The 22701-nt window shown below is 43.6% G+C and overlaps 1 protein-coding gene across 1 annotated transcript; it reads left to right on the forward strand.

Moving 5' to 3' along the window:
- Window positions 1–1026: 1026 nt before the first annotated feature.
- Window positions 1027–17419, forward strand: KLF5 (KLF transcription factor 5). The gene is made up of 4 exons (XM_086481996.1): window positions 1027–1266; window positions 3282–4152; window positions 5281–5340; window positions 17241–17419. Exons 1-4 carry the CDS (start codon window positions 1027–1029, stop codon window positions 17417–17419), a joined length of 1350 nt encoding a protein of 449 aa, XP_086338122.1.
- The last annotated feature ends 5282 nt before the right edge of the window (window positions 17420–22701 follow it).

The raw sequence follows: 22701 nt of genomic DNA on the forward strand, positions 1-22701 counted from the left end.
CAAAACAAGTAAATAGAAACTTGCCTCATCCGAGAGGGGGAAAAAAGAGAAGAGACAATTGTCGCTCTCTCTTTTCTCTCCCGTTCTTCCTTCTCCTCTGAGCTAGTTCTGCAACAGTATTTTCACAGCGTATGGTGGAGACGTGTATCGCAGCACTGAAATTTATTAGCAGCAGGTTTCGAGTATGAGTTGCCTTCCGGACAAAAAATAATAAATGTGAATGACTGCCTTTAAAACCCTTTTGAAGATGAAAGGTAGAAGAGACGGTTGTTTTAAAATGCCTACATTAACAGCGCTTCTTTAAAAGACTATAAATAATACTAAAGCACGAGAGGGGCCTCAACAGACCGCCGCACTTGTTGCAAACCCTCTTTTCACTTCGCTGCCAGCACCGCGCCGGGCGCCCCTGCCCGCGCACCGCTCCTGCCCGCGCACCGCCCCTGCCCGCGCACCGCTCCTGCCCGCGCACCGCTCCTGCCCGCGCACCGGGCAGCACGCCTGCAGCGACCAGACCCTGCGCCGGGCACCTCTCCCCGGGGCGCTGGGCCGGCAGCACAACGCCCGGAGCAGCCCGGCTGCTGGCCCCGCGCTACAGTCCCGCTGCGGCCGATATCCCGCCACCCGGCGCCGCCGCGCTCCGCGGGGCTGAGCACGCCGCGGCGGGGCAGAGCAGGGCAGGGCAGGGCAAGCGCTGCTGCGCCGCGGGGCGGAGCCGTCCGCGCTCCCCGTAGGCAGGGCAGCCCGCAGGGCCGGCCCCCTTCGCCGGGCTGGGTGGGGTGTAGAGGGGGGGCCGGGGGTGGAGTAGGGTGAAATAGAGGCGGGCGTGTGTCACCGGGTAGATACCCGTGGCCAGGTACAGGCGGAGGCATTGACGACACTGGAGTGGATGCGCTCTCGGGCTGGGGCTGCTGGGGAGTGAGTGCACGAGTAGCCACCGCCCGCCCGGAGCCGCCCGCGGACCAGTCCCCCTGCGCCGGGGCGGGCAGCCCGTCCGCGCCGCACCCGCCGCCACCGCCAGCCTGCCTCATGGCCACCAGGGTGCTGACCATGAGCGCCCGCCTGGGTCCTGTACAGCAGCCCGAGGAGCCGGTGTTCGCGCAGCTCAAGCCCGTGCTGGGGGCCCGGGAGGCAGCGATCTTCCCCGGGGACGACCTGAAGCAGCAGCAGCAGCAGCCGCCCCCGCCGCCTCAGCAGCAGCAGCAGCAGCACCCGGCGGGCGGCGGCGGGGGCGGTGGCGCGACCCTGCCGGCGGAGGAGATGGTACAGGTAGGCGGCGGCCACCCCCCTCACAGCCCACCGGCCATCGCCCCTCTCCCGCGGCGGGGCCGCCCGGGCGGAAAGCGGCAGCTGAGGAGCGGGCGGGCGGGACTGGGTGGGGCCGGGCTGCGGGGCGAGGGCAGCCGACCCCGAGGTGCGGGGCTGAGGCGGCGGCGAGGGGGTGTGTGCGTGTGAGGGGGAGCGGCCCCCGCCGCCCAGCCCGCCCGTGCGGAGGGCCGCGGAGCGGGGAGCGCTCCCGCCTTCCCGCCGGCGGAGCGCGGTGAGGCGGCGCGGGGCGCGGCTGAGGCGGCTGGAGCTGAGGCGGGGCGCGGGCTCCGGCGGCGGCTGACGGGCCGTCCCGAGGCGCGGGAAGCGGGCGGGGGGGGGGGCGAGCAGGGCTGCCCCCGCGGGTGTATTGAAAGCTACAGCTGCTGCCTTTGCACTTGCCCGGCGGCAGAATTAGAGCGGCCGCCTGTCCTCCTCGCCCACGCAGGGAGTCATGTTCGGGGAGGGGGGGGGGGGGGGAGAAGACACGACACACCGGGCGAGGGGGGACTTCCCGGGACTTTTTGCCTGTCCCAGGAGGCTGTTTGGGAGCGGATCCGCAGGCAAACAGCTGGAGGAGCTAAAAGCGGGAAGGCGCCGACCGCAGCCGGGCTTCAGCCCGCGGACTGTGTTCGCGTGAGGCGGCCCCCAGCGCCCGGTGTGCCGCGGCGGTTGCCACTGTGAGGCACCGGCCTCCGCCTGCGCGGGAGTTGCCCGCGACCCCAATCCCGGCGGTCGGTGGGACGGGGGGTCCCGGGGCCCTCCCGGGACCCGGCAGCGGTCTGTCGGGCGCTGCGTTTCGGTGGTGTCTTCCCCAACGAATAAATAACTCCCGCCTTCAAAGCGAGCTGCCCTCGGCTCGTAAACAAGAGCTGGAAAAAGTAGCCTGGCATGTCGGAGCAGATCCAGATCAAAGGGACGGGAAGGCGGCTCTGTTTGTTTGTGGTGTTTACCGGGGTCTTTGAAGAAAGGCCCTAAAATCCACTTTCGGGCAGAGTTGCTGTTTGTCAGCTGCTTTCTCTTGCGGGGTGCTAAACGGGTCTGGTATGGGCGCTCTCTTGACAGGGCAGGGGGGAATGTAGCATTTGCCCACTGGAGAGTGCGTGATAGATGTTTTGCCGATGACTGTACCAGTAATGTATCGGGCTCCAGCCACCCACGGATTCCCTCGCACCACTACGCTAAGAGAATGATTTCCCAGTAATTAAAGCGCTCTCCTAGGACCGAGGCATGGATAGGGACATGTTTATCACACTGTTAGCCAATTATGCATGGCATAGATTTTTTTTTTTTAAGTGTAGTCACGGACACACTTTACACAAAGGGTACTCTGGTGCAGTCAGCCCCTCTTCTCTTTATTCGATATTATTCATAACTTTACCCTTCAGTGTCGTATTTCTAGTCAAATACCTTTCTTTTAAGAATGAAAAATCCTGGAAGTAGAGAAAATATATACATATGTGTATATATATACATACTTAAAATATATATATAAACACAGTATTTGAAGTGTTAGCATTCAAAAAGCCAGCTGAGGATGTGGCTTTTAAGAGTTAGCATTTCAAAGAGGAGCAAGTGAAAAAGATAGGCAGTCACCCTGCTTGAGCAGTGAATTCCAGAGCAGGAGATCTGCAGATTAGGCGCAGTGCCTGTCATTTCTGCGCCTCGCACTGTCTTGTAGGCATAAAAGATGAAAAGTTTGTCGTACGCTGAAACATCAAGTCGATCTTAATGCTTGCTCTGCTTGAATGGCTTGTGCTATGACTTTTATCGCCTTGTCCTTGATGATGTCGATGAGCACACCAATTATAAAAGACAGGTTTCCATTAGTGTGAATGTTTATAACTTCCTCCGTAGGTAGCTTGCAGCTGGCTGAGCAGTATTGCCTTTTATTTGCAAAGCCTCACGCGATGTGCATGCCATCATCTTTCTTAGTTGATAACAAATCATGTGGATTATGGTCTGTTTTGTTTTTGTAGACGAGATGTGAAATGGAGAAATACCTGGCACCTCAGCTCCCGCCCGTTCCTGTCATCCCCGAACATAAGAAATACAGAAGAGACAGTGCCTCAGTTGTAGACCAGTTTTTCACTGACAGCGAAGGGTTGCCTTACAGCATCAACATGAACGTCTTCCTCCCCGACATCAGCCACCTGAGAACTGGCCTGTACAAATCTCAGCGACCTTGTGTAACCCACATCAAGACAGAGCCGGTCACCATCTTCAGTCACCAGAGCGAAACTACTCCCCCTGCCCCTGCCCCCACTCAGGCCCTCCCCGAATTTACCAGCATCTTCAGCTCCCACCAAACTCCCGATGTGAACAACATTTTCATCAAGCAGGAGCTTCCTACGCCAGATGTTCACCTTTCCGTCACGCCCCAGCAAGGCCAGTTGTATCAGCTCTTGAGCTCACCGGATTTAGATATGCCCAACACTACGACTCAGGCAGCCGTGATGGACTCCCTTAACAATGTGTCCGTGCCGTCAGCCATGGCGGGCCTTAACACGCTCTCCTCGGCTGTTCCACAGACTGCGATGAAACAGTTCCAGGGCATCCCCCCCTGCCCCTACACCATGCCAAACCAGTTTCTGCAGCAGCAGGCCACTTACTTCCCTCCTTCGCCCCCAAGCTCAGAGCCTGGAAGTCCAGACAGACAAGCAGAGATGCTACAGAATTTAACCCCTCCTCCATCGTACGCCGCAACTATAGCTTCCAAGCTGGCAATTCACAATCCGAATTTACCAGCCACTCTGCCCATAACCCCCCAGAACATCCAACCAGTCAGATACAACAGGAGAAGTAACCCAGATTTGGAGAAGAGACGTATCCACTACTGTGACTATCCCGGTAAGCAATCTGTGCCAGAAAATCCCAGTTCTTGCGATAAAAAAAGGCAGAATAATCATGAATGGGGTATAGGTGGTTTTCTTTAGCTGTAGTCTACGCCTAGGGAGAACCAAATAATTTCTTGTCGAAGTAGAATTTCTCTTCTTGATTGTTTTATTTTGTGTTGTGCACTTTCACATTCTTTAAATAATATACACCCTTTTCTTCATGTCACTTGTAATTCTCTTAAACACCTGAGCTCGTTTTGTCATGTTACAAAACTTGTACTCCATAGGGGAAAAAAAAAGTGATAGCCTTCTCTAATGTAAGTCAATGTGACCGTGCAGCTCCCGCTCTCACTTTTGCGGTACCTGTGATGGAGCGGAGGCTTAGTTTGTCCAACACAGTACAGCTCAGTTTGAATCCACCAGCACTGAAAGAAGCATTTCAGCTCCTGGTAGCTGTATCTTCCCTGTTATGAACAGGGGATTCAGCTGCCCACATAAGTCCATTAAAGCTACCTCTGAAAATTGTCCACAGATGGGTTCCCTTCCAGTCTCTTCTGCTACGCTGAAGGGGAAGAGGGACCTGACTATAAACTGTGCCTCCATGTAGTACGTGATCCCAGATACAACACGCTCACACCCATCCGAGCACCAAGAGAAATTGCTGCTCGTGGTCGATCGCCCCCTTTGCCAACATAACTCTCAGCGGTGTATCGCTCGTTTGGCGTGCCGTATGCGAAATGCCTAGTGGAAGAGTTCTGCTCAGCCCTGGGTTGACACCGCGCCTGGCTTGATCAAATCCTCTAGGAAATTTTTAAAAACTAAAGGCCTCCTCTGAGTTGTTAACGTATGTAGCAGGTGTTACTCTACATAGATTGCAGCAGCTAGTGGTTATACTACGTTACAAGGTGGTAAGTCTACCAGAAATGTACGCATTTTTCTCTTTTCTATGTAAAGCAACATATCCCTCGGAGCTTTCTGTATCAAATTTTACTTCTAAATGATGATGGTGCCAAAAGTTAGTAAACTTAAATGTTTCCAGATAGTACCCCAGCACTGCGTGAGGAAGTTTAAAGGTAACGCGGAGCATACCTGTTCTCCCTACTGAAATGCCTCTCTGCTTTCTTGTTCTGTTTCGTTTTAGGCTGCACGAAAGTTTATACAAAGTCTTCTCACTTAAAAGCGCACCTGAGAACTCACACCGGTATGTACTCGCTCTCTCACTGTCTCTTGTTTATTCATGGCTTACACGTTTTCTGAGAAAGCAAGCACGTTGATCTGCCATCTTCTCCCTGTTTTCCGTACAGTGTTGTGGGTTCAGGCTGGCAGCTCAGTTAAGAAAAATTTAAGGTTTGGTCAATGAGAAGAAAAATTGCTTTTATTCTTAATGCAGCATTGTTAAACCTTTTATAATACAGAACTAAAAATAGCTAAGAATAAAACAGATGGAAACTTGCATTTTCAATCTAAAAATGCCGTGAAGTGGAAAAAAAAAAAAGGGACTTTTCTCCCTTGAATAATAAATTAAGCATAGTAAACATGTTACAGTTTTCAAGATTTATCTAAATGGATAGAATTTTCTGGTTTGGGCTTTCTCTTTGACCTGATAGAATTATTTAATCTTAGACTTTTTCAGGAATGCCATGAAAAATATCCCGAGATATATCCATTTGCTTTGTCCTTAATCTTAAGTGTGCTTTTTTTTTTTTTTAAGAGAAGTGTTTCTACTTTTTTTTTTTTTTTTAAAGGCATAATTTCAGTTCTTTGTCAGTGAATGATGTCAAAATGGAGGAAATGAAAAGTGTCAGTGCATCACGCTTGTTTTTTGTACCTTGATGAAATTCTGCCTGCAGCTACAGAGGCAGTCCCCGTTCATGGGCCTGTGTGGAGCGGAGCTGGGGACAGTGGTGCTCGTGCGTGGGCGCAGGAACCCTGCACGCTGAGGACAGCAGCTGGGAGGTGGAGCCGCCCTAGGTGCTCTTCCTAAGTGTTCACCTGCTGAGGCAGGGAGAAGGAGGAGAGAAGGAGACAGGGAGAAAAATGTAGCTCGCCAACAGCACGCCTGAAACTATTTAGGAGAGTTCTTTGCTGGGATCTTAATACAGAACTGCTCGTGCTACCTCAGTGAAAAGCACACGACTGCTTTAGCAAAGAAATAAAACGAGAGGGCTGCAACTCTTGTTTTTAAAACTTGAGTGTGAATCCCAGCTCTTTTGTGCCTGGACATCAATTCAGAGCAAAACACAAGTCACAGTTCAAGCAACTTGCTTATTGAAGCAGGCTGTCAGCGCTACGGCTGTGCCGTTCAAGTGATGGGGTTTCACCTAGGTTTAAACCAAAAGTCAAAACAAAACTTAGCATGAGCTATGATCTAACAAAATGTTTCACTGTCTCTATGGAAACAAGGCCTTCTATTCAGCAGCTATTTTGAATGGATCGTTGGATTATTGTAAAGAAATTGAGTATCTCCAGGCTAAATGTTACTATGGAAATTTTGTTTTGATAAATGAAAGAGTTATCTGTGTTGCAGTCGCAGAAAAAAAATTAAAAGCAACCGTACAAAGATTATTGCTTTGCATTAGTAATAGACTAAACAAGAACACTGGTAAAAATACTTTTGATATATATAATCACTCATTAGCAGTGAACTTAGTAAGAAAGGAATATTTTCATGAGGCTATAAATATGAATAATGTCAGAGAGTATAATCCCTTTACTCTAATAAATATCCCTTTCGCTATTGTATAGTAGGAAGAGAGATAAAAGCAAGGCTTTGGTCTAAAATGGAACACTACATAGTCAGTGTTTGAAACATACGCTTTTCTTTTTTAAATAAAGATTTTATCTTTTTTGTACCTTGAGTAGTAATGACTTCAGGGTTTCTAAAGTTAATATTTGTGTGCATAGAAATAAATCCCACATAGCTAATACATATTGCTTAGGGTTATTAATGTTTACTGTTGTCTTCACTTTTTTTAGCTATAGATATTTGACCTTAGAAAAGTGGCTAAATGTGCAAAGGTCAGAGGAGCTGATGTATTCATGGAAACAAGAATGTTGTTATAGATAAAAATCTAGTGAACTTAAGCAGGTCTGTAATACAAAGGGTCTTCTGGGGAGGTGAATGAAGAGATAAACTGTCTAAAGCGTGCATTACATGCAAGAATGTGAGTCTGTATCCTGTTACCTGCATTATTTCAGAGTTTGCATTAGTTTAACTATCTTGAATATTCACTTAATACTTGAGATTTCCAGCACTGATTCTGATCTCTGCCTTAACATGAAATGTTGAAATGTGTATTTCAACAAAACAGCAAGATCTCTGACTTAACCCAGTACCGTAAATCAATTAAATGTTAAAGTAAATGAGTGCAAACTCAGGGAGACCTGTGAAATTGCACAGCTTCCGCAGAAGTGGAGGGGAATCTCGCTATTGATCTCCAAAGAGAAGGGCTTGATGCCGAGGGCTAAATTTGGGTGTGTGCCTCTGTGTGTCCCATCCCCCAGAACTCTGAATTCATACAGCACCATTAAGCTTTGATTTTTTTTTTTTTTTTAAAGTACTTTTGTGAAGCTTTTACCTTCAAAGTCTAAAGCAAGTGTCACGTAATCCATTTTAATAAAGTTGTGTGTGATATTCTTTCAAATCCCTTCAGGGATAGCAAACCTGTTTATCTGGCTAAACCTGTTCTTTAGTAATCATGGACCACTGAAGTTGTTTTCTCCTTATTCTTAGTTTCTTAACAATACCTTTTAAAATTGGCTGCAGTCTCTCTCTCATCCCAACTGGTCCCCACCCTTCTCAGAAATCTGTCATCTTAAAATAAAAGAGCCTGCAGCAAAGTTTGTCTGCCATTAAAAGTCAAGACAGACCTTATGGTTTTCCTTTTGTATTGGAAAGTCTCAGTGTTTTCACAGTATTTATTTAGCAGCCTTTCCTTTCTGAAAGGCTTTCACTGGGTTTAGTAGACCTTGTTTGAGAACAAACCTAAGGGAAATGTTGTTTTTGATAGGTGGGAGGGAGACTGTAGTCTTTTTTTCAATTCAGATATGAACACGTTGTCAGACTTTATAAATTACATTTAAATAAAACTATAGGAAATGGGCAAGAGGAAAATCCCTCACATTTTTCTTCTTGGGTGTTCCCGAGGTGTTTACCTTACACCAAGTCAGGTGGTATAAGCTGGTATAGTTACTCTGATTTAATGTAATTACTCTGGACTTTTGCTGTTGATTAGGAATCCAGTATTCACTTAAAGAGCTAAGCAACGTTAATGTATTTGTACAAGCACAGAAGCAGGCATACGTTGTTCTTTTTCTAGGTAATGCTTTAGTGTTTGTAAATTATGAAGTGAATTTTAGTTGTTGGTAAACAGGTAACTCCAAAATTGAACATGAACAAAGATTTGCGTGCTGCAAAGATAACAGAACATTTTTTTTATCTATCTCCATGCAGTTCTGGAGGACATGTCTGGTACGTTTTAATACCTTAAAACACTTCAGTATGGTATCTTGGTTCAATACTATTTGTTCCTGAAACAGGTAAAATGATAGTCAGTATGCCGAAGTACCTGTTGGAACATCTCTCAAAACAGATTGGATTTTTTTTTTTTTACCTTCTGCAGCAGGGATTTTCTTTTAAAATAAGTTTACCTGTTAGTCATGGAACAAGTTTTGTTTCATAACTGGCATTGTGCAACTATGGTATATAATGGGGGAGTGGGTTATGAATTTATTGCAGGCTGTCCAGCAGTAAAACCACCTTAAGGCTCCGGCATAACAGCTGTATGTCCAACTTAAAAACATGCCAAACGTCAGTGAAAAGCACTTACTTGTGTGTTGTAGATAAAACCTCGTTTGGTTCCTTTTCTGGCATCTGAGTATATACATCAACTAAAGTAAAAATTACATAAAGTAATCTTTTAGAAACAGTGGTCCTATAACTTATCCTGTTAGATTTTGTATGTTAAAGATTTGGACTGTGGATGTTGAGCCTTTGATACACAGGCACCTGGAATACCCTACCTGCACCCTACCTGTAACACTGCAGAAGAGCTACTGGCTCCGGGGTGGGTTTTTTTTTATTATTTCTGTGAACAGCTGCGCACTTCAGAATTGTGTGTGGTTTTAAGAGGAAAATCTGTCATTGTTTTGAACACATCAAGGCACGCACATTGAGGACATTTTCCAGCTGCACGTTGGTTTTCCGTATACAGAGTCTTTGTACAGGCATGTTCTCTGGTCACATGGTGGGCTTGCCATTAATAGTTTCTAGCATTAACTGCAGAACTATTTCATCTCTATCTATAGATCTAGTTTGTATTTGGTGATGGGAAGTGGAAGCCGAGATAACTCAAGAGAAATGGCATTTCTCTAAATGAGATGCACTCAAAATACTTCCACCATCCCTAGTTATTCCAAATGTTTATGTAGGCATGGGACAGCTGCTCCCTTGTGCAGTTCCTCAAGGTGTTAAACGTTTTATTTTATTTTAGATCTCTGCCTCAGTAGATCCAGAATTGGAACTGGTAGTGTGTAATAGAGTACAGCAGTCCGTAGGACTTGGTGCTCCCCGAGTTTACCATAGCTGGAAATAGATGCTTGTTAAAGGTAGTACCATATAGAATTGCCTGGGAATTCGGGATGCCCATTGTTCAGAAGGGAAGACTAATGGTAGTTGGACTCCTGCTGGAAAAAAAAAAAAAAACAAACCAAAAAAAAACAAACCTTGGAAACACATCCTGAGACTTAGGTGAGGGATTTCACTCATGGCATACAAGTGGGGAACAGAGGCCCCAAAAGACTCTGCCTTGCTTATGGTTGCAGCCTTCTGTGTACGTAGCAAACTTCATCCTGGAAAAATCTTTGCATCATGAAAGTAGCTATTAAGTAGTATGTTCAGTTTCTGCTTCTTTAACCTGTTAGATGAGTCAGTTGCACCGATTATACTTTAAGGAGGTGTCAGTAAATGCCATCGTTGATGGAGACAATAAGAAAAATGGAGGAGAGTTAAATAAGACTGTTGACAAAGTGCATTAGAGTGCAGTGTAGCTAGACACTGCTGGAGAATATGTTCGTATCTTTTATTTATGAATTCTGCTAAATCCATTAGTTGCCTGTGTGAGAAATGGAAGTACATTATTTTCCTGTGCAAACCACAGTTTAAGGGAAAATAATGCACTTTTTTTCGAACACTTTTGTGAATGATTGCAGACCTTGGGATTAATTGATCTGGTTCTTTATCTGTAGTTATAACCTAAATGAGACATGTTTGAATGTGTCGCTCAAAAGAGGGTGAAATCGTAGCAACATAAACCTAAATTTTAATTAAATATTACTGGTCATTCACATCAGTGTCCAGCATGCAATTTTTATGAAGCAGGAATTAAACTCCAAAGTGTCAGGTGAGGGGTACTCCCGTTAGCTTTTAGATACTGAAAAGAAAAGCCTAATATTCTCTTTTTGATTAAGAGCCTAGAAAGTCCCTCTAAGCATGAAAGCTTAAAAAACCTGTTGTTTCTGTCAATTGCTCCCTGAGAGGATTAAACTTCAGTTCCAGGATATTTGATTCCTGATAAGGAAACTGTTGACCTAAGAGACTGGCTTTAAATATAGTTCATTTTGAAACCGCCCTACATAGGCTAATATAGTCCCAAGATTCACAGCAATTGCCGGTGATTAGAACTTTCCATTATTTGATTAAGCATTCCTTATTGTAATTAATTTCTGAGCTTGACTGGGACGATTTACTCTTGGTTTCAGGGTAGTGAGTTGTTTGTTGTTTGTTAGATGACCTACACCTCCCATTGGTGAAAGATTAGAAACATTTAAGTAATGTCCTAGTTTAGTCTGAGTATCTTGGTAGCAGCATTCCTGTCCTGTCAGGCTGCATTATTTATATTCAATGATCTCTAACAACTCTGATTAAGGACATATTAAAACCTTTGATTTTGGCAAGTGTACAGTGCTTCGCTTTGAGTTAAAATAGCTTTAATGTACTGCTTTCAATTTTTTCTTTTTGGTGTGACTGCATACGGTAGATGGAAATCTGGAAGTCTACAGTACGTGTTTAATGAATTCCATTTTAAGAGCACCTCTTATCTGACTGTACGAGAGCCAGTGTTCTTGGTGTGAGAGTAAAGAGCTGTTCTTGCACGGCAGACATAAATGAGGAAATGCGTACTTCAGCACGGGACGTGTAGGTGCAGCCGTGCACCCCAGATGGCATGGATTTCTTATAAACCTCCTTTTAAAAAAAATTCCTTTTCTCTTTGTTTGCATATCTCCTTGATGAGAGACCACCTCTGTTAAAACAGAATGTTACACCAGAAAGAAAATAAACCATTGCACAGGCCGGTCAAGATTCCCCAGTAATCCTTGAACTGCGTAAGACAACACTTAGCAAAACAAGAGTGCTTCAAGCGCTGGCGGGAGTTGTGAAGAGATAATGCTTTCTGCACCTCTATAGTCAGAAAGCGAATGATGCACAACTGTTTTGACATCCCCTTTGCTTGCCAATCAGTTATCTTTTTTTTTTCCTGTGCTTGCTTTCGCTAGAGAGAGATCAAATACTGCTTGATTTATCAGTGATCGGACTTAGGAAGCACAACAGCTCTCTGTTACAGGATTCCTTAAAATGCTGTTTTGTGGTGAAGTACTACTTAATGGTCACCCTCTAGCCACTACTGTACTAGGCAGAGGCTTTATCACATTTAAAAATGTGCAGCGTATGTTACGCATTCATATCACTGGTGGGCTGGATGTTTTAAGGACTAAATTTATTTTGTCACTCACAAAATAAGCTGGACGTGCCTTTTGTGTTGTCAGCCCTCTGATCCGTCTCGTCTTGAACAACCAAGAGTTTCAGTGCACTAAACAGCTTTTAAACACCTGAGGGATTTTTTTATTTTGAAATGTCAGATATCTGCTCTTTCTCTAGAAAAAAACCAACCCTGTCCTAAAAAAGGGCAAAACCCCAGCCAACAAGCTGCTTTTAACAACAACTACAGCACTTAGTTGATGGCAGAATGAAGGTCTAACTTTAGGTAAATGTGAGGAGCTAAAAAGTTCTTTTGAATGAGAGTGCAGATGTACACCCAAGCAACTACTTTCAGTTCCAGTCAGCCTGGAGAAGAGCAGAGTTTAAAACTGTGGTAGAGGGAAGCTATTTCAGGCAAACTAAAGTCGTGGAAAACATTTCATTTGTTCTTATTTTTTCTATAAATTTGAGGCTATGGCATGTCAGGGAACTAAGACAAATACTGTTAAGAAGTGAAACATTAGAAAACACCAGAAAACTCTGAGACAGCGTAAATCTTTGTAATAACCTGTTTTAAAACTGGACATAATATAGGTTATGTTCATAACTGGTGTAATTATGGTGCAGAAGCTTCTGCTTTGCCTACCGCCTTTTTATCACACCTAGTTGAATGTCTTTTAAGGCCAAACGCTTGCCACTAGAAATAATTCCATCATAAACACAATATTAAAATGATGGAAAGAATGGTGGGGGGTGTTTCTTTATACTTTTTACCCTTACGAACTGTAATCAGGTGTTGTCTTTTTGGTGTCTTTGAAAAGCGTGCTGCTTTTTTATCCTCAAGGAAGCTCCAAACTCACCACTCTTGACAGAAATTTCTGATAGGAAATAAGAGAAGTTGCAGGCGTTGGCTGGTGGAGTACCTGTATTTGGATTTCTGCATACCAATAGAGTTACCTAACTTTGGGTTTGAAAATCCGGCCCTTGCTGTTTGCAGCTTTATATTTAAAGAAAGCCATCCTAGCAGTGAATTGCAGAAATAAAGTCACATAACTCCTTCGTGAAATAAGGAAGCTTATTTTCTTACTAATGGGGAAATTAATCACTAATATAGATTTTCAGTGACTCATTTTTTCTGAACAATTTTGAACAGAAACATTATCTTGAACAAAGGCTGTGTGTTGAAGATAGAGGATGTCTTCAAAATGACTGTCACCCCCCCACTGGTGGCACTGTACCTTACCCAAATGAACATGGCCATGATGGTCACAGCCAGTGGCTAGAATTAGTGTTAGGAAAGCGATCAGTGCATTTTGACACTATTAAATCCCAAGAAGATAAATTAAAGGGAGAGCAGCCAACACCGTGTGCCTCTCTGGGTCCAGACTGTTCTCTTGTGGTGTTGACAAGGATCCTGAGCCTTGGGATCTTCCTTTATCTGTTGAAGCGGCTGGTTAGGTTAGCATGTTATATGTGGATATCCAGACATCTTTTGACATCTTTGCAATCTTGGAACATTAGAAATATTTTTTTTTTTTTTTAAAGACAGACACATTGCAAGCAAAATAGTCTCCTGTCGGGTTAAACTCCCTTATCTCTTGCTAGGTGCTTTCTGTAAAAGAGCTTCCAAACTAAATATTAGGGCTTAAAATTTCTGTGCTCAAGTACAAGCCTGTTTCTCATGCTCCACAAATGTATTTTTTTTTAAACTGGAGAATGGATACATATTAACAGCTCAAGAACTTAAAAATATATTTTGTGATGTATAAGCCTAGCAAAATATTTTAAATCAGTGATACTGGAAGAAGGTTATGCAGAAATCCAATTAAACTTATGAAATCCCTATCCTGTTGAAGTATAATTTAAAGGAAAGCAGTTCTGTTTCCCAGAAGTGCTGTGTATAATATTTCTGGCTTGGGAAGAAAGGGTTGGAGTGTGCTATTTGGCTGGAAATCGGTACCAGCTTCCTCCATGGTGTTTTAGTTGAACAGTGTTGACATTCTAACAAATCCCGTGGAAGCTCCCCTGAAGTGGAGGAGTTAGCTGTTTTCTTGCTTTTACAGTGAAATATCTGTTTGATACCACGATCGTGTTCCAGTAACCGAGCTGTACTGCCTTCGTATTTGATGACCAGTGGCATTCTTGGTTTAACACCCTATAGAAGCTCTAAATTGCTGGAGAAAAACCAAATATTTCTGAAACTTTACAGCTACTGTATTTCGCACAATCATTAAAGTAAACAAATCTTACATTACTATGTAGCCAATGAAAACAGTGGATAAAGGATTCAGTGTCCCTTGTTGTGTATACTTGCTTTTTTTAAAAATAAATCTTCAACCCCAGATTTCTCAGCACTTTAAAGTCAGCATAGCAAAGAAGTAGGATCACTTCAGAAAATATGTAATGTGAGGCTCTTTTTCCCTTACTGCAGGAACTTAAACCAAATTCTTATTTCTGCCAAATGACAAAAAGCATGTGTATAGGTTGAGAGAGAGCAAATACTACCAGTTAGTTGTTCTTCTGCTTTCTCTAAAGGAGTGAAAATAATCTCCACCTTCTTTTTCTTGCCCCCCTTCCTCCTTGCCCAAAAGGAAAACATTTGAAATTGATTCAGTTCTTAAATAGAACTTTCCAACGGAAACTAGCATTACAAACATAGATATTCAGTATTTTACTCCTAGGATTTATTCAAAATGATCTGGGCCTCTACATTGGCGCTAAAAATACATTTTCCAGTTCTCACTGTTGGCCAAAGCAGGGGTTAAAAGGAGCGTTCTGGCTTTAATTCCCAGTACATAAAAGTAACACTGTTAAAACAATCTGTGTAAGGCACCAGCTCGTTCCCTCTGCACATCCCCTGAGCACAGCTCGGTTTAGCTCAGGTCTGCAGAAGTCAGCCGGCAAGGAGGAGTGGTGCTGTTCTCCATGGCACTGCCCAGCCTCTCCTCTGAGCAACGCTGTTGCCCAGGAGGATTCGTGGCTGTGGCAGGCGGTGAAGTGACCATGACAGACAGTGACTCTGGGAAGCTGTGTCCCCTGGAGTTTGATGGGGGTCTGGTCACTGCATTGAGCGTTGACTTGGAAGCTGTGGCACCCAGCAAGGCACAGGGTTCGCTGCTGCCCTGACTGCTGGCAGTTTGTGTGCCAGGAGCCTTCATACCGCCTGCTGATACTGCTTGCAGGTTAGAGTAAGTTTTAACAGGGGACAGCAGTTTTGTTTGGACTGTTGAAATATGTTAAGGATGATGTATACAGTGCAAAAGGTCCCTCACTGATAGAGACATTTCCTGTCATTCTGCCATGAAGACCAAAGGTGTTATCTCAACTGGCTTCTCTGACGTTAGAAAAGCTTTACACAGTGGGTTTGAATGAAATCTATATTTTAACCTACAGTATACGTTGCATGGAGAAAACAAGAGTCCTTTGTGATAGATCATTCTGGTCTTCAATCAGTATCAGACAGAGTAAATTCAGCTATGACATAAATTTGTAACGTTTTGTGTTCTGATTTGCTGTCCACCAAATAATTTTGAACTCTATGAGGTGATGCCAGGCTCTAGGTTTGCTTTTCTCAAGGGATTATATGTTTCCACTGTGATTTCAATAAATCCCGGTTGCTGTTTATGCAGAGGTGGTTGGTTGGGTGGGTGGTTAGTTTCTCTTGTGGAGATCTGGTTCTGGTTGTGACCGTGCTGCCAACTTGAAGTCACATCCCCATTGTGAACAAAGGGCTGGTTCTGCCTTTAGTGGTAGATGGGAAGTTACTGATCAACTAGTTAGTTGAACAGAAGCAGCAACAGAAACTCCCATACAAAACCAGTTTCATAATTTCATCTGACTGGTAAATTAGTGGCTCTGAAATAATGTTTTGGAGCTCCTCGAATGGTGTTCTTTGCGTAACTGGTGCAGAACAAACAGTCCGATTGCAGGATACTGGCGTCTCTCTTTCTTCCACGTGCTCATGTGATGGTATAACAGGGAAAATTAGGAGTTGCGCCACAGTGCTGTAGGAGTGAGACTGTGAGGGTAAAGGTCTGAGACCAATGGATAGGGAGAAGATCTGTAAGATGTGTTGGAAAGGACTTTTCAGAAAGCTCAGCCTTGGTCTGGTTCCTCTCCAGATGAAGCTACTTCTGAGTGCTTTCATAAACTCAGTTTTCTTTCTCTTCTTGCCAAATGAGTCGAATTAATATAAAGGATATAGATAGCAATCCACTCTCCCAACTGAAAGGTGTTTTTGTCAACCAACATCAAGCAATAGCCTATAAATAGGTAATTTTATTTATATGAAGCTTGCTTGTATGGTGACATCATGTCCATACCAGCTTCTGAGCGGGTGTATGTACACGCGTAAAGTTCTGGTTTCACACAGAAGTCATCTTGGCTTTGTGGCTTCATATTTCTCCCATTTCAACAAGCACCTATCAATTATAGGCATGCTTAAAATACCCCATTTATAGTTCAAAAATGGATGAACACAAATATTTTAGGTGCTTGGGCCGGTGTGTTCAAGACTAGCTGGATACTTGGAAGTTGTATTCAGAGCTGCTGTAACACGGGAAGTTTTCAGAGACACCATGCTACCCCTGCTTTAGTACAGACTGATGGGGACAGCAAGCACTTACCACCTTTAAAATATGGCTATTTAAGCACATGACTGTAGATGTAATTCTGAAAACAGGTGCTTTGATCTTCTAGGTGCTTACTCCTATATATAGCTAGCCCAAACCAGGATACCGCAAGTTTTTATTGCCCCTGACGTTTTAGAAAATACTATCCCTGTTCTGTCTGTAACATGCTGTGCCCCTTTCCTCACACATCAGAAGCTCTTGAACAGATCTGCACACTACAAAGAATCTTTACAGAAATCTTCCTTCCCATTTCAGACCTCTTAAAAAAAGCTCTGTATAAGTTAATTTACCCATTTGTAAGAGCTGCAAGCATAAGTTACAAACTAGGCCGGATTGTCATGTGAGACTTGCTTTTTTTTCCTACTCCCTCTTACATTGAGGTGAGTGTAAGGCAGCGTATTTCAGTCTTACGCAGTTTTTTTTGCCTCTGTGCATTTCTGTTTCGTAGCTGTCTCCAATTTGTATGTCTGAAAGTTTCTTACGTTTTACCAAGGTACTAAATCACAGACTCAAGAGCAAAATTCGCTGAAAAAACAAAGCGGCTGTTAGTTTGGGGCCTAATGAATAGAGCTGTGAATAATTAGGAAACATCAACACCTGTTTTGTCATTTATTTCTTCTTTAAATTGAAGAGCAATGTCATTCAATGTGATCTTGCATCAACTTTCTCTCAGAGTGACAGCTGACAGTCTCATTTCTCTGTGCTCTCTTTCAGGTGAGAAACCGTACAAGTGCACGTGGGAAGGCTGCGACTGGAGATTCGCTCGCTCGGATGAATTAACGCGCCACTACAGGAAGCACACGGGGGCAAAGCCCTTCCAGTGCGCTGTCTGCAATCGCAGCTTCTCCCGCTCCGATCACCTGGCTCTCCACATGAAGAGGCATCAGAACTAAAAGCTGGACTTGTTGTTGAGGCTATTTTGTACCTATGCAATTTCCTATTGACTCTCGACATACAACTAAAATTAGTTTGATTTTTGAGTATGGGTTATCCATTTAAAAGAAATCTCAAAAGAAACTGGAAATGTACATTTTGTATATTTATGCAGAAAAAGGGAAGACACTGTATCACGATACCAGAGTGTTCGGTTGTTCGTTTGCTCTCATGATGTATATGGCTTTAGTCAGCAGGTTTCATCTCCTTACAAGTATTATGTCTTGACACATTGCAGCTTTATACTTTTTTTTTTTTTCTCTTGCGGTGTTTCGACCAAAGCACTGTCATTATTGTGACTATGTTTAGTAAATGAGTTAATGAGAGGCTGCAGATGAATGAACACAGTGGAAAAGCCATGAATCGTAACCTGTCAGGTTTGTACTGGACATATTTAGTACTTGTGGGTTTTTTTAAATGTTAAGTCGCTGTGGAGATAAAGTACATATAGAAAAATTCATAAACAGCCATAGAACAAAACATTTTGTTCTGTATGTTGCATGTTTGCTATGACAAAGATTTTGTAAATATGCAAATCAGCTTTTTAGGTTTAATACAAAAGTTTTCTAAGAAGCATCTGAAAAAAGCAGTTGTTTTACATTTGATAACATGGCACATTTACAAAAAAAGTTATTTAAATACCTCTCAAAACAGTACCAACTTAGCTTCATTTTTCTTTAGAGAAATGATCTAAGCATTCAGATGTTTTGGTAACTCAAACGGTGTGCACTGACTAGTCAAAGCAGGATTTTGTTTTCAAATTGCTTAAAAGGGCAAAACGTGTAGAATGAACTGTAAAGTCAATGTTGGAAGCTTAAATAACGGGGATAGTTACAGTGAACACAGAATGTTAAACCTCTTACTATAAGCTAAACTTAGTATCACTTTAAAAAGAAGGATTTAGGATGCAATTTTCATATGCAGACATGTTAAGCTGGTTCAGCACCAGTATGATCTAGTTTCATGTGGATATTGCATGCAATTTCCTAGAAGGTAAAGGATACAGTAATTTTGTTTAAAATTACAGTGCAGTTTAGTTAATCCACTGTTCAGATTGACACACGCCGGGGAAAATTTACTGCTGACAAAAGTAGCTGAAACTCCACTGAAGTCAATGAAGTGGTGCCCTTTTATGCTAATGACTTTGATCCACCGTGTTCAGCCTTGAAATAGTAGATGAAGGGCCAAAGACGAGGTTAGACCGTGTAGGATTTGGCCAGACAACAGGAGAAAAACCAAACAAACCTATTAAGTGTCTGGACTTCACAAGCCGTAACATTAAGCTGTCAACCAAAGGCTAGAATAGACAATCAAAATACCAAAAAAAGGGTCTTGCAGGAAAACCTAGCTTTGTTAAAACTGTTGTTTGTCTTTATTTATTTGTGGTATATGATAGACTCTTTTTTTTTTAAGACAATTTTACATATACTTGATAAATTATAGTTTTGTTTGTTATAGTTAGAAATGTTGCTCTTACTGTAAATAGTTGACAAACGATGTAAATAATTTTGTAAGGCTTCAAATGTTTATACGTGGAAACATGCATAAATCAGTTGCTGTTTTGCTTCTTTTGCCTCCCCCCTACCTTATTTTTGTATTGTGGTATTTCCTATGCAAATGATGGAGCAAACAGCTGTATAGTTGTAGAATGTTTTGAGAGAGAATGAAATGGTTTATATATAAAGACTCTTTTTTTTTTTTTTTTTTGCAAAATAAAACAAAGTGCCTAATGTGTGTGTGTGTACGTGTGTGCTCTCTGTAGCTCCTGACAATGACAGTTCTGTGTTTTTGCACTGGCAGCTGGAAACCACAGCAATATTAAGCCAAGAACGTCTGTTCTTCATAGCGTGGATGGTCTCTTTGGAAAGTACCTGGCACTTCTGCGTCCTGCCCTGATGAAAACAGTAAATGTGAAGGAATAAGAGATGGTGCTTTTCTGCCATCAGAACTTTACAGGAAGTGTGCAGTAGCCTGAAAATGGTTGCAATTGTCCATCCACAGTAGCGTGATTGTAAATTAAAGGTACCCGTTGGGTGCATAGAAGAAGTATACGAATTCTCTCCCACTTTCAAAATTGGTATAATCTATTCACACACTCACCTACAGCCTTGCCCAAAAGAAGTTTCTCCCCCAAAAGGTCCTTTCATGCCCTAGAAAGACAGGAAGGTCCCATAGCCGTGCTACACAGTGCCCCCCACAGCAGTGTCTCCTTTTCAGTATTTTCCCCTTGGGAGATGGAAGTATGGATCAATTGAAAAATTCAAGTGGATGTGTATGGCCGGATCTGGGAGGTGGGGGGTACGTCTGTCTCGTCCTTTCCTGCAAGCTTAAAGAAAACAGGCACACTCGTCTTTTTAAAAGAAATTTATCTTGCAACCAATAAAAGAGGCAGTTTAAATATAATTTGCTCCCAAATTATAATCATCCAATTAAGTCAACTGTCAATTTATTCAAAATTCAGTTGTTGTCTCGTGAACTATGTCTCCTAAATCCGTTCTCGAATTTCTCTGTTCTTTCCTTACAACGTAACTTTGATTTTTCCTTAATTGAGTTTTCTCTTTTAATTAGCCTCTCCCACACGTCAGCTAATCACTCCTTTTAAAAAATACCTAGGATAGCATAAACAAATCACTGAAGACCTGGTTCATTACCAAGAAAGTGCCTGCATCTCACGTAACTGAACAACTGAAAACGTAAGAGCGATGTTTTGGAGAACAGGGAGACAGAACTCCCAGAAGGCTTGCTGTAGAATTACCCTGTTCTCATCCAGCCGTTAGAGAAAGGCCCAAGTTTCTTTGGAGCGTTTCTGCTTGGAGGGGAAGCTGGCAATGAATTGGGCAATCGTTCGTGTGCTGTCACGGCGAAAGAGAGCTACTAGAGCTTATTTTGCTGAGTGCAGGGTGAAGTGAATCACAATGGCGTCGTGGGGCGTTCGGAGCTGCAAGACTCCCGTTTAGCTCAGTCTGCCATTTTGGAGTTGGACCAGCAGTGGGTTTGGTATCTCTTTTTGTCCTTCACAGTGAATCTTATCCTGTGTTTTGTCTCAAGTCCGTAGATGAAGGCGGCACTTGCTGCTGCGTTTCTCATGCCTTCACAACGAAAGCCCGCTGATTGCATGGTTTCAGCCTCCAACATTGCCTCATACTTGTTTTAGATGTTTCTATTGCTCAGCTACCTGGTTGCATAAACCAGCTTAATGGCTTCACATTAATCTTGAATGAAAGGCCATAATTAGGCCCATCTACTTCAGCTGCGTTTAACCTAATGCAAACAGAGACAGGCGCAGCAGACCCGTGCACCAGTATATATTACAAAACCGAAGTAGAGGAGCTTTCTTCACTGGCGAGCACTACGTCCGCGATGCATGGTGTTTATACAGTAGTTCAACAGCATGGCTGCTATCAAAACCTGCAAGAAAAAGGAGTGTCACCATAAACTCTGCTTGGTTTGTTTAAAGCAGTTGGCGCAGAGTCCCCCAGGCTACTGAGGCCACCCTCAAATTCAACTCTCCAATTATCCTTCAGCACCCGAATTATCATTCCACACGAAGAGGGAAACTCCAGTTGGCCAACTGGCTTTTCTGGTGGCCATGTGATCACCTAGTCCTCCTCTTGAGTGGGTGCTGAGTTCCTTCCTGTGGTTTTCCATGTGAGTTTAAGGCCTGATCCTCCACAGAAGTGCCTCTATGCCCACATGGGAACTTGTGGCCTTCATTACACGGGATCCTTGCATGAATCCTTGTTTTAATCTGGTCGGTACGGTGCCACAAGGCTCTGCCATGTTCTACAACTAGATAGTGGTGTTGCTGTTGACCTTCACAAGAGAGAGTCCGGCTCAACAACTGACTATTAGCCAAAAGAATGTGGTGAATTACTCATATGCTGAATAATGCATCCTGGCACTTCAAGTGTATTAGGACAGAGGGAATTTATTGGCCACTGTAAGTAGCAGAAGCAGCCTGATGGGTATGCTTTTAATAAAGTGACTCGCATACTTTGCTGTGTTTACTTATTCCTCTTCTCCTCCACTACTAACCATTAGGTTGTTCTTGTCATCTACTGCATTTCTAGCACCCTCACCAATGCTGCTTGTTTGGGATTTGGGATCTGAGCTGACACAGGCCACTGGAGAAGCTTCTGGCAGACCAGGCAGAGTCCAGTCTGTCTACAGCGAGCAAAGGCCCGTCTATGGCAAATGAAGGTTGCTGTGGTTGCTGAGATTTCTTTGATGTTGCTATTGTGCTTTTTAAAAATAGTTACTGTTTATATATAAATATTTATGCAAATATATATTGGCGCGTGTGTATGTGCACGCGTGTTCATTTGCATATTCAGTTAAATTCCAAATCCTGGCAAATACTTGCTTTTGACGACGTGTCACGGCAACGATCTCCACAGGTTAGCTGAGGAGCAGACGGGTGAGGAGAAAATGGGTGCTCCTGTGTTTCCACAAATTTCCAAACAACTGGAATTCAAAGGTCTCTTTTCCCTACTATGTGTACTGTACTGAGAAAGAAATGCAACAATGAATTTCTGTTTCCAAGGAGTAGTTTATTTCTTTATGTTCAAGTCTTCTAATTTTGAGAGAGAGAGCTGTGGGGAGAGGGAAGGGCAATTATCTTGCAGAAACAAAGCGAATTCACACTGAAAAAGAGAGTAACTCTTCAGCTACGCAAGTTAAAAACATGAGTTATTTCTGCAGGAGAACCTGTGCAGGTGGCAGCAGACAGCATCCTGAAATGAGGTCTCAGGTTTAGCTTGTCAAAGCAGACTTCCTCCTCCCTTAGCTCCGCTTTTCCTTCCCAGTCTCTGCCTGGCCCTGCTTCTGCTGCCCATCAGTCTCAGACTTAATTCTTATTTCACATTGCTCCCACAGCTCCAGCTACTGCTGTTGCTCCTTCCAACCCCACCAGCCAGCTGTTGATAATGGGCTTGGGCTAGTGAGGTCCCTGCCCCTGCTTCATCCTGCATGTGCTCTACTGCTGCGCTGATCCTGGCTGGGGCACACGGCTCACCTAGCTCAGGTTTTAACTCATGGCATAAAGAATAGCAGTGTGGCTTGTTTACTTTGTGCCAGTCTCCCTGTGTTGTATTGTATTATCGGGGCAAACTTCCTTTTTTTTCTTTATGTACAGTGCTTGTGTCAATACATAGGACATGCTATTGCTATATGCATAATGACTTTTGCACCCAGTGTGATCTGTTTTCCTCACAGGGCTGAATAGAGCCTTCTTCCCATGGGA

The sequence above is a fragment of the Leptosomus discolor genome, chromosome 1, assembly GCF_034619465.1.
Source record: "Leptosomus discolor isolate bLepDis1 chromosome 1, bLepDis1.hap2, whole genome shotgun sequence".
NCBI lineage: Eukaryota > Metazoa > Chordata > Aves > Leptosomiformes > Leptosomidae > Leptosomus > Leptosomus discolor.

What these genes read in the sequence shown, in the direction of transcription:
- KLF5 (XM_086481996.1), top strand. Translation starts at nt 1,027, where the DNA reads ATGGCCACCAGGGTGCTGACCATGAGCGCCCGCCTGGGTCCTGTACAG. An exon ending in CGGCGGAGGAGATGGTACAG is followed by an intron (nt 1,267 to 3,281) that starts GTAGGCGGCGGC and finishes TTGTTTTTGTAG; the next exon opens with ACGAGATGTGAAATGGAGAA. An exon ending in GCACCTGAGAACTCACACCG is followed by an intron (nt 5,341 to 17,240) that starts GTATGTACTCGC and finishes GCTCTCTTTCAG; the next exon opens with GTGAGAAACCGTACAAGTGC.